Source organism: Trichosurus vulpecula, chromosome 5 (assembly GCF_011100635.1).
Source record: "Trichosurus vulpecula isolate mTriVul1 chromosome 5, mTriVul1.pri, whole genome shotgun sequence".
In the NCBI taxonomy this organism is placed as follows: domain Eukaryota; kingdom Metazoa; phylum Chordata; class Mammalia; order Diprotodontia; family Phalangeridae; genus Trichosurus; species Trichosurus vulpecula.
Window position 1 is genome coordinate 45,375,938 of NC_050577.1, and position 12,632 is coordinate 45,388,569.

A 12,632-nucleotide genomic window follows, 5' to 3' on the forward strand; every position below is an offset into this window, starting at 1 on the left:
TCTTTCCACTAACTCAACTCATGTTAGTTTTTTCCTTGGGTATTATGAACTTGCTATATATCAATTCCATTCGCTTAAAATAAAATCTCATTGACAAATGTGAGACTACTGGCAATCATTTTTTTCTTTCACTAAACATTCAGAATAACATGAACCTGGACCCCAAATATGGTGTTGGATTACCTGACCCCACCCCAAACCCCAGATACTCTCCAGAAGATAAGTTATACAGGACAGATGCTGATCATATGACTCTCCTCATCAGATATTCAATGTTTGCATATGTGGGGTACTAGGAACCAAACCAGAAGCCTTAACTGAGATTAGCACCGCTGCCCTCCCCCCAACCACAATAAAGCAAGGAAGATGCACAGCCAGTTCTGTACGTCTAAGCTTCCAGGATGGATTCACTGCTTTCATATGCAAATGCACAGCTCATCCCAACCTATGACTCTCTTATTAGACTTCTATCGCTTTCCACACCCAAGCCAGCTTCACATCTATCAGCCAATGATTTATCTACCACCACACGGGAGTTTTAGTCACCTGCCACCACCCCAATCATTGCCAGCAGCACCAGAAGCTGTGGAGAGAATCTTGCAAAATGAGACCTCTCTCTATCTACCAGTCCTTCAGTAGGTGCTCTTGTCAAATGATGTAAGGCCGAAATTTCCCGAGATCAACATTTTTAAATGAGCTAAAGAGAAATGAACCCGAAAAGGCAAAAAAAAAAAAAGATTCTTTTTTTTTTTGCAAGGGGAAGGCAGGGCAATTGGGGATAAATGACTTGCCCAAGGTCACACAGCTAGTAAGTGTCAAGTGTCTGAAGCTGGATTTGAACTCAGGTCCTCCTGACTACAGTGCTGGTGCTCTACTCACTGCGCCACCTAGCTGCCGCAAAAAGATCCTTTTCACAGATATAATGTTTTTCTCTTTAACAGAACTATGTATGTGTAGCATACAAATGTACCCACAAAGATACTTTCCATCTAAACATTTTATTTCAATCATGGGGTAGGATGCTGAAAATTTTCCCAGAAATCAACTTTTAGCTCAGCATTCTTAAAATGAGGTAAGGATATTATAAGAGAGATGATAATATGATCACCAAAAAGGGGGAAAAAAGATCCTTCTTAATGCTATCATGTTGTTCTCATTTACATAATTCTGTGTGTTTGTGTATGTGTCTAATTTCCACAAAAACCTTTAGTTTCAATGGTCAAAGCTGTATTCTGGCCTAACTCTTAGATCAAACCTCTGCTTTAGGAGCTATAATCTCTAAAAATAACTTATTGTGGTCCTCTGACCTTAAAAAGATAAGAGTAAGACAAAGAGAGAAAAATATAAATTTGCTAGTGATTTCAAAGGTCTTTTCTCTCAGCCTATAAAGACATTGTATGTTACAGCAGAAGAGCTAAAAGAGCTTAGATTCATACAGGAAGTAATGATGGGGTTGTGACCATGCATTTAATACAATTCTAAGCCATAGTACTTAAGGCACACATGGTTTTCAATTGAAAACACTGATAAAACCAAGGTATCATATACTAACTGTAAAAAAAAAGGGGGGTTTTTTCTTCACTTAAAAGTAAAAGCTGCTTCAAAATAAATTATCTTATGATGATTACATATACAGGGTAATAATATAGTTTAAGCAAACTTAAATCATACTAAGTCTTTCGGAATACTCCATATTATCATAATCCAACATATCCAATAATATTATCCATAATCCAACAAGACTCTTCCCAGAAGGTTGATGACAATGCTGCTGAATACACTAATAGCTGCCATTTATATGTCATTTTAAGGTGTACAATGAGCTTTATATATTTTACCTAATTTAATACTCAAACCCTTTTTAGTGTCTGATACAGGCATTATTGTGCCCATTTTATAGCTGGGAAAATAAAGGCTCAGAGAGGTCACTGACTCGCTCAAGGTCACATAGGTAACAAACAGTAAGTCTGGCTGCTCTGGTTTAAATAGCAGATCACAAAATATACTGCTTTAAATGAATACATTTGCTACTTTAGAAGCTGTGCATCTGCATACTTTGCTGAAAAATATCTGGTATCTTTCAAAACCCAGCTTAAGTGCTACCTTCTACATGAAGCCTTTCCCTAATCACTCCAGCTGCCAGTGCCTTGCCCATGAAAATCTCCTAATATTTAGTTTATACTTACATAAAGAACAGAGACTAAACTTATGATTTCAATACTATAGGGAACTCTGAGATGAAGAAATTTTCTCTAGCTAGGCCAGTTTTCATCTTCTTTATAATTTGCCCTCTTAGAGAGTCACCTTGGGGCATATGTGTATGTGTATGGAAGGCATTGTGGAACCATGATTTGAGAGTTGGCAGGCAAAGAATCCCAGCAGATAGCAAGACCTCAAAGACCTTGCAGATCAATGGCCGAGCAGACTGTCCCTACCAAAGATGACATGTTGGAAAGAGAGTAGTGGGCCCAAGGGTCAGAGTAGAGAGGTGCTCTGGGCTGCCTCGGGTGGAGGTAGAGATGGTTAGGTGAACATCTGGGACCTGGCGGGAATGAATCAATGGGGATGGGTTTGGGGAAGTGGAAGACTTACAGCGCCCCATGGGGACAGCTCCTGGTACTAGTCCATCACTAGGTTACTCGTTGGCTTTGAGATGCCACTACTCCACAATAATTCAAGTTGTTAAAAAGTTTTTCTTAAAATACTTCTTCTTGTTTAATGAATTCATTAGCTTCTATTTGATATATTCTAATTTTCAAGGAGCTTGTTGCTTGGGCAAGACTTTGAACTTCCTGTACAAAGTTGTTCATTCCCTTTGTTGTTCTTATTTCCATCACTCACCTTTCTTTTCCAAATTTTTCCTCTAGCACTTCATTTATGAAAACATTTTAAGATTGTTTTCCCCAACTCTTGCTTCATCTCTTCCAGGAATTCTACTTAAACTTGTGCACAAGCTGTGTTTTTCTTTGAGGCTTTGCTTATAAAAGTTTCGGAGTCATTCTCCTCCTCTGGATTTGTGTCTTGAATGTCTCTGTTCCCATAAGAGCTTTTTTTATGGTGGGATTCCATTTTTGCTCAGCCTACCTCCTGAACTTGTTGTTAGGGTTGGGTTCTACTGCACTTCCGGAGGAAAGGTCTGGGCTGATCCTGTGATTGCTTTTGAGGGTTGCTGAGTGTTGGTATGGGCAGTTGGGAGGCAAGGTAATGCACAGAGCGCTGGGCCCAGAGTCAGGAAGACTCCTCTTCCTGAGTTTAAATCTGCCCTCAGACACTTCCTAGCTGTGTGACCCTGAGCCAGTCACTTAACTCTGTTTGACTCAGTTTCCTCATCTATAAAATGAGCTGGAGAAGGAAGTGGTGAACCTCTAGTGTCTTTGCCCAAAAAAACCCGAAACAGGGTCACAGAGAGTTGGACACAACTAAAAACAAGTGAACAAGAATGACAGAATGAACAGCTCAGTCTGGGGCCCTGTAAGCTTCCAGTGCTCCCAAAGGGGTCAGACCTGGAGAAAGTGACCAGTGAACCCCCCACCCCCACCCTCAGCTCTGCAATGTTCTGCCCTCGGTTTGGGTTTGCACAATCTGGAGCTCAGCAAGCTGCCGCAGGATTCAGCTCCTACTGTCTAACTGGAAACACTGGTTGTTTTGCCTACAAAGCCATCTATTTCTAACATTTAGCCCAACTATTAAGCTCTATCTCTTAATTACAGTCCTGTAAATGAGCTTGAGGAATAACTGGGCTAATGTATGAAAATTAAATAGAACCCAGTCTGTTAAAAAGTTAATCCACGATGTACCATCCAGTGTCCAGACTATGCTACGCAGCTGTAAGAGATGGCTTTCCTCTCTCAGTACATGTATTTGTGGCAGAAAAGACAAGCTGGGCCCAAGACTAAATAGGAGAAAGAGTTTGCTCGATTGCACTTATAAACTGTCTAGAACTGTCAATGATCGCTATTTCCTAACAGTCAAAAACTTGACTTGAAAGCACCAATATCATCCCAATAATATCACACAGCAGCACCAGAACAGCGTACCAGAATTTGCCAAGAATCAAAATTTTAGGCAATCCCAAGAACACTGATGGGATAGATGTCGGGCATAAGTATATCAGCAAATGTGACTCGCATAAAAGAGAGCATCCAGGAAATGTGTAATCAGAAAAGTCAGATGACAGACTCATCAAGAAGCCCCCAAAAAGTGAACCAATGGGTAGGACTAAGATCCCAAGTGCTGCACTGGAGCTCACAACATGTAAAAGGGCCCAAAGCAGCGGCTCCTAACCTCTGTGGCATGGAGCTTTGGGCAATTCCTTCTCAGAATAATATCCTTAGATGCACAAAATAAAATAAATAGGATTACAAATAGTATTGAAATACACCTTTCAAAATATTCTTCTAAAAATAAGTTCAAGAACATCAGGTTAAGACTGTCTAGCCTAAAAGAAAGTGACTAGATAGCTAAGTAGATCCTCAAAGAAGACCTGATGGGAGGCCACAGACCAAAATGGCATCAGGTGAGAAGGCACAGACAGGTGTCCTCCCATTAACGAGATCCCAGAGGCATTGTGGGACTGAAGGGCCAAGCATGAGAGGCAAAGCTGCTTATTGTCATCAGCCTAGTACTAACCATAGTCACCAAAGAAAAGCCGCCAACCCTGACAATGCCAAGGCAGAGGACACTTGAAAATATTATTACTAATAAAAAACAAAAGTGACAAGCTTACTGTTTTGTACATTCTGTTTCCCTAAAAACATATGTAAGCTTACTTACCAATAATAAAGAACAAACAAAAATGTATGTTAATTTCATTTTTTTCTCCTCTCAGTAAAATATAAAATTGTGAATGGATTTGATCCTGGTCTGTGCTGAAAGTAGGCAAACAAATAGCTGAGCACAAAAGAAGTATTTTTTTTCTAGTGTTGTAAGAATGATAATAAAGGACTTGGAAGAATTTTGCTAACAAAAATACATGTAGATGATTGAGGAAATAACTCTTCCCTACCTTTCGTAAAATTACGTCTATTTAACACGCGAATAAAAGCAAATTCACAGAGGATCAATCCCATTCTGTGGCTTTTCCATAGACTCTACAAATAATACATTACAACAGAGAAAGCTGGGAATTATTTATGATAATGGAACGCATCAGGTCAGGAATGCAATGATAAGGTATGTGACTATACTTGAGCTCAGAAACAAAAATTACTCAACAGTTTAATTCAAATGTAGAATAGAAGAAAAGGTTAGGTTGTAAATGCTAGTGTTGTGTTTGTATCCATATAACAGAATCAGAGGAAGTCAGAATCACTTACTCTCAGACCCTCCTTTTGAAACACCATGGCTCGATGGGCTCAGCCTTCCATGGCCAGCTGGCTCGGAGCAGAGGAAGAAACCCAAGTTCCCTCCCTATCTCTCTGGTGCTCAGCCACTCCCACAAAATACCAGGTCCAGGCTGGAGTGGTGACAAATGTTACGGCAAGTGGGGTGTGAAAGGCAGCAGAGTGATGGGTAAAGAAGGCTAGACCAGGCTGGACTGGGAAAACCCAGGTTCACATCCTACCTGGGAAAAGTCACTTAGCAGCTCTGAGCCTCCATTTCCCTGTCTGTAAGACAGGGTTGACAATACCTACCTTGCAGGGTTGTTGCAAAGACCAAATGGACTCCAGCAGAGGAAGTACTTTACACACGTCCAGTCGCCATTTGAATGTTCACTGTCACTGTTGTTGTCGTCGGTCCTTCAAAGAGGACAAATGACATCAGGAGGGTGATGTCTCGACTTGCTAGTGAGCTGGATTTGAGCGAGGCACAGCTGTGCAGTCACCAGCCTCACTCTCTCCCCCAGAGCCATCAGAGTGCAGCGGCAGGTCAGGTCAGGATGACTGGCAATGGCCAGGATGCAGTGGGAGACCTTGGCCTTTTTTAAGCTAAGGTTATTGTGACCGTATCAGATAGGGTTGGGGCATCACCAAGGCTTTTCAAGGAGAGGTGAGAAAGGGGCATAAAGACCTATCTGAGAGGATGTCTAATAGGATGGCACCGTGAATAGAGCACTGGCCCTGGAGTCAGGAGGACCTGAGTTCAAAGCCAACCTCAGACACTTACTAGCTGTGTGAACCTGGGCAAGTCATTTAACCCCATTTGATTAAAAAACAACACCAACAAAAATTATCTGAGTGGCCAGGGACTATTGGTCATAGGGGAGATGGATGCCAGCAGGAAAGCAGAGAACAGACAATAGGAGCACTGGGGACAATATTGCTACCGTCTAAACATTTCCTTCCCAAAATGGGTACATGGAAGAAAAAGAGCTTCATTTAGTAAATATATTTCACACTAGGTGATCAGCAGGGCTCAGGACTCTTCTGTCTTTAAAATTTCTATCATTTTCTTTATTTATTTTATACATTATATTTTTAAAATATTTTACTTCTATAATTTGAAGGATTTAAATTTAAATTATTTTTCTGAAATTAATTTGCCTTGACTTTTCTAAAAATGTGAAATGGCATGATCTTAAAAGGGAAGGTGGCTAGAAACCTAATATTGTTTTCAATTCTTGGTACCACGGTTTGGGCTGGTCACTGATTGGCTGGGGAATGTTCTGAAGGAGGCCAGTGAGGATGCTGAAGGGCCTTGAGTTCATTCCAGAAGATTTGTTGAATGAACTGGGGATGTTTAATTGAGAGAAGAGAAAGTGGAGGAGAAACATGATAGCTGTCTGCAGTTATCTTAAAGGTTATCATGAAGGAGAGTAGAATTAGGCTTATTCTGTTTGTCCTCAGAGGTTACACTAGCAATAATTGGTGGGAGTTGCAAAGACGCTAAAATATACGCTGAATGCTCAGAAAATCTTCATCTCTTCTGACCTGGTAAAAGTCAAAAGGAGAAAGGAGGGGAAGAAAAACAAAAAACAAAACACCAAAAGCCAAAACCTGAACCCAACATGCAAGACAGATCAAGTGAAAAATCCAACCTTTTCTTGAATGAGTCTCTGAAGGTGAATTCCACAGGACAACATAGCAGTGAACAAGGTCAGCATGTACTGCTGCACTTTGCAGATGGCAGATGCCAAGGAGTTGATGACTGAAGTCAGGCCCACCTTTTCAATCACATTCTGGAAAGCATTAGGGGAATGGCGCGTGATTCTGCACAGAGCCTGGGCAGACAGAAAAGCAGCTTTATTAGATAATCTATTTGTATTACCACGTGCCCCAAGTGAAATTTATCTTGGGTAAGCAGCAAGTGTTGCCATATTTTGTTCCTCTTCTCTTCCCTTTATAACAAAAGGAAGATGGACGAAATTAATGAATTTTATATGGAGCAATAACTCGACTCTCAAATTAGGAAATATAGACTTTGCATTCAATTTTTTTGATTTATTAACTAAATATGTTAGATACAATTTCAACCTTGTATTAAGACAAATAGCTAATTCACAAACCTTCTGTACTGGGAGAAATCTAAACTTTGAGTGAATTATTTATAGTTTTATTAAAGCATTTATTATAATAAACATGTGGAATATTCCTCCTGCAATTTAAACTGCAATCCCAATTTATAATCAAAAGTTATTTAAATGTGAAAGTGGATATTAGAAATGCTAATATTCTGATTGAGATAAAGCCGACAATAAGATGGGGAAATAGGAGGCTTTTCTAGAGATACAAGTCTCCAAATGATGATGTGTTTCAGATTGGGCTAACTGTCATAGACAGTCTTCCCTCAAAAAGGTGCACATTAGTTACCAGCAAGGAGGCAGTTAGAATTTGAAAGCAGGGGGCAGCCACTGAAGGAAATTTCTCCAAATAAAGAGAATACAACCTAGAAAGGGAGATTTACTAAGGGAAGGGCTGGGAAGAATTCAGAGACTAGACCTGCCAGACTGCAGTTCAGGTGGTACAATTTTGAGCAAAATCTGCCAACCAAGTGCCACCCACAAGACAGGCAAGCCAAGTTAGGTGAAGCCCTCAAGGCACCCAGAAGGAAAGACAGGAGGAAGCATGTGGCAGGCAAATCAGACCACTACCACCACCTCAGCCATCACCTCCTCTCTGACCTCGGTGGAGACAGACCAGAAGTCTGAGCCCAAGAGCTCAACATCTCCCCCATCTACCCAGCCTTGGCAGCCAGCATCTAGGAAGTCAACCTTAGTGGAGATGCCAGGCTGGCAACTGCCTCTCCAGGTGCCATGACCCCCATCTCCTCAGTAGCTATAGCTACTGAAGACTCAGAGAAGAGGACTCTAGCCCCCTGAGACCTGGGCATGGTCAAATCACTCAGTGTTAGAAATGAACAATGGTTCTATCAGTGGAAATAACACTAAAGAAGAGGCATTGCCATCTACTGCCACCCACTCACCCTAAGAACCATGGCACCTTTCTATCTGATTTGCAGATGAGACCTCCTCTGTGTATTTTTGTCTCCCCCATCAGAACAGAAGCTCCTCGAGAACAGACTGTCTTGCTTTTCTATGTAGAAGTATACCTCATTTTATTACACTTCACTTTATTGCACTTTGCAGATACCGTTGGGCTTTACCCTGGTGTGCTGAACTAGTCTATCAGTGCCATTTTTTCCCAACAGTGTGTGGTCACATAATGTCTTTGTGTCACATTTTGGTAATTCTTGCAATACTTCAAACTTTTTCATCATTATCATTATTATATCTTTTATAGTAATCTGCAATCAGTGATCACTGATGTTATTGTCATAATTATTTTAGGTCACCACAAACTGCACCCACACAAGACACTGAACTTAATAGGTAAATGTCTGTCGGGTGTGTTCTGACTGCTCCCCAGCCATACCCCACCTCCCTCTCCTCTGGCCTCCCTACTCCCTGAGACACAACAATATTGAAATTAGGCCAATCAATAACCCTACAAAGGCTTCTAAGTGCTCAAGTGAAAGGAAGAGCCAATCCATGCAGCAAACTTCATTGTCTTCTTTTAAGAAATTGCCACACCCACCCCACCCTTCAGCAACCATCGCTCTAATCAGTGAGCAGCCATTAGCACTGAGGCAAGATCCTCCACCAGTAAAAAAATTTATGACTTTCACTGATGGCTCAATTGATAGTCAGCAATATTTAACAATAAAGCATTTTTAATTAAGGTATGTACATGGTGGGGTTTTTTTTAGACATAACACTACTGAACACTTAATAGACTACAGTACAGCAAAACAAAATTTTTATATGCACTAGGAAACCCAAAACTTTGTGTGACTTGCTTTATTGGGATATTCATTTTATTGCAGTGGTCTAGAACAAAACCCACAATGTCTCTGAGGTGTGTCTGTATACCCCAAGTGCACACATAAATGCTATTTCATTCATTCTTATTTGAAAGGAAGGACTGATAGAAGCACCTATAAAACCCTGACCATGGCCTGAAATCAATTAGCCAACAAAGAGCCACCATGAGCTTGGCACTGTTCTACAGCCCAGAGATACACAGAGAATGAAGTAGCCCCTACCCTCAACTTCTTTGGAGAAACAACACGTACACACATATAAACAAATAGAAAATACATGCAAGGTAACTTCTGGAGGTAGAGGGGGGTGGGGAGAGAGGAGGCTTGGACCTAGCGGGCTCCCACAGGAGGACAGGCTGGAGCTGTACTTTGAAGGATGTTAGGGGAGGTGACAAGGGAAGGCCTTCCAGCCTGGGAGACGTGGAAATAGGAAAGAGAATGTAAGGTGCGAGGTACAGCCAAAAGTCCAATTTGGCCTGAATGAGAAGTGCACAGAGGTGAACAACCATGACAGCTTGGATTTGTTGAGTAAGTCATCTGTGTGCCTGCATAAGACGAACAGTTCATATTGAAAAAAACCTTGATGCTGACAAGCTACTTTCCTCACAGAGGTGAACAGTATATTATCATGCTCATTTCTTTTCTGTTTCACTGTTGTTTCTTTTTTTCCTTAATAGTATTTTATTTTTTTCCAATTACATGCAAAGATAGTTTTCAACATTCCTTTTTGTAAAATTTTGAGTTCCAAATTTTTCTCTCTCCCTTCCTCCCCATCCCCCTCCCCAAGACAGCAAGCAATCTGACATAGGTTATACCCGTACAATCATGTTAAACATATTTCCACATTAGTCGTGTTGTGAAAGAAAAATCAAAACAAAAGGGGAAAAGCACAAGAAAGAAAAAACCAAAAAAAAGTGAAAATAATCTGCTTCCGTCTGCATTCAGGCTCCATTGTTCTTTTTCTGGATGTGGTTAGCATTGTCCATCAGGAATCTTTTGGAGTTGTCTTGGATCATTGTATCGTTACCATGCTCATTTTACATATGAGGAATCTGAGGTGCGTGTGGTCACATATCACACAGTATCAGAAGCAGGGTTCACACTTAGGTCTACTGGTTCTAAGTCACATTTTGTTCCTATAGTATTATACGGTAGTTTCCCCCCCAAAAGAAATTTTCCCACGCTACAAAAACGCTGTACATTCACAAAAGCTGTGCGAGCATTGGTTGTATAAAGTGCCCATTAATGAAAAAGATAGCACAACACAACACAACACACAACACAATACTACATAGCACAACACAACACAATATAATACAATGGAAAGGCCCAAGTTCCAAGTTGCTGTCTTTAGAGAAGAAATGGCAGTAAGTTACTCTTGGCATAATTTCATCTCAGAAGGTACAAGAGAGGACAAGTTCCACAAAACAGGTTAGAAAGAGGCAGAAATGAGGATCTAGAAACTAAAATTAAAATTAGTATTACTGCTAGTAGGGAAGCTGTAACTCTAATATGAAGAGAGAGGAAAAGAAAATTGCTAAATAAGATCCGATTACAGAAAGCTGTCTTTAATTAGGGCATTTGAAAAGTTTCAAAACTGGAGTTTGTAATGAATCTAAGAAAACTATCCTCTGTGAAACCAAAAGAGAATTGTTTAATTATTTTTTAACCCAAGGACAAAAGAGAATGAAGGAACATTTTACATGGATTCCCTCCGGATCCTACCACAATCAGAATGTTTTCAAATAAATTAAGAATTCTCCCAACAGTGATTTCGACACAGAGAAACAATCAGTCTCATTAGCATTGTAAAGATTCTTGGAGCAGCTGGCACAGCAAAACTTGACTTTCTATTGATACAAAATCCCTATCCAATTAAAATGGAGGAACTTCGTGGTAAAAATGTTTCTCTAGACTAGTTATGAAGAATATTCAAAGCCATATTAGGATCAACTAAAATGCCTCCTCTTTAGAATGCTGTTCGAAAGCCCAACAGACTTGTGGTTTTGAAAAACATATAGAAGATTAAGATTTAATCGAAAATAACTTCTCAAAAGAATTTTAAGTCTTGGTTTCAGTATTTATGGAAGGCTTCGAAGCATTTGAGAGAATGTGGAGTCTTAAAAGCATGTAAGTGTTTCTACTTTCTTAATTTAAAAAAAGTATCAATTCTCAAGGCTTACTGATTGAGTGTAAAGTAATTAAGGTAGATTTTTCAGGACTGAATTTGGACACTAAAAGGAACGAACAATCTAAAGATAATGCAGAAAGAAAAGTACCTTTTTGTTCTTCCTAAAAATATCCATTCTCTTGGAATTTATTTTATTTGTGCAATTTTCCAAGAAAGAGTTAAGTTCAAAATTGAAGCCTACACATCTTTGAGAAACATAAATGGATGCACTTAAGGAAGAAGAAGCTAAAGAATTATTTTTATTTGCTCTTTTGAATGATTTCATGTATTAGATATAAGGATATAAGGGCAACATAATTTGTAGACTTCAGTAGTTTTTCGCCACTACTAAAACAGTGGTGATTACAAAAATGGCTTTATTCACAATGTTCTATTGTTCTAAGCATCTTTTCCAGCTACAGTTAATTCTCAGTAATGGCTATCTAACTAAGCAGTTTCCTCCAGTCTAGCAGGATTTCCAAGGCCCCACTACACATAGAAGGGTTCCCTGCAGGATATCTGAATCTATGAACTGCCTTCCTTGATTCAGCACAGCTACTGATGGTGCTTTGGAGGTCCATTGGAAGGAAGGCCCTTGGAAGGTCTGAGCCACACGAGATGGTGATGAGATCAATAACAGTATCGATAATAGCGCTGGGTTTAGAGAGCCAGGGGAAGCACAGAGAGAGATCTCTATGTCCCTGGCACAACATCTTCAAACTTGCTAGCAGAACCATAGAGGGAGTGGTAACTTCCAAGGCTATTGGGTATGATTTTACCTAAGGACCAGGCACCCCCGGGTCCAAATGGCACATGACCCTCCTTCAGGAACTTCTACTGAAAGAATCACAGCCACCATTGGCTATGTCTGCCAATAAGATCATATGCTTAACCCAAAACCACAAGTTTAAGAAGAACATCATTACTATGGAGGGAACGTGATAATGATGTAGGAAGCTGGGTTACTGCTGCCAGTCTGGAACTGACTAGGAGCTGGGTCTCAGGAAGCCCCTAGGTGACACCAGGAGGGGCAATTAGAGACTCTGTCCTCTCCCCAGCATACCTTTCCAGTCCTGCTAGCATTCATCAATGTCAACGACTGAAGGGCCATCCTACCCCGGTCTGGAGTTTATCTGTGTCCCTTGCTAAGGGAATGCTTGGCCCTCATGTTGGACACCAGAGGTTCTTGTCCTCCCCTCGCTAG

The 12,632-nt window shown here is 40.5% G+C and overlaps 1 protein-coding gene across 1 annotated transcript in view; it reads right to left on the reverse strand.

Moving 5' to 3' along the window:
* The window catches only part of ULK4 (unc-51 like kinase 4), a 675,609-nt gene that overhangs the window by 492,837 nt on the left and 170,140 nt on the right, over nucleotides 1-12,632 (reverse strand). Inside the window, exon 21 of the mRNA XM_036759487.1 lies at nucleotides 6,977-7,159. Coding sequence (XP_036615382.1) covers nucleotides 6,977-7,159 — 183 coding nt within the window. The remainder of the gene's footprint in view (nucleotides 1-6,976; nucleotides 7,160-12,632) is intronic.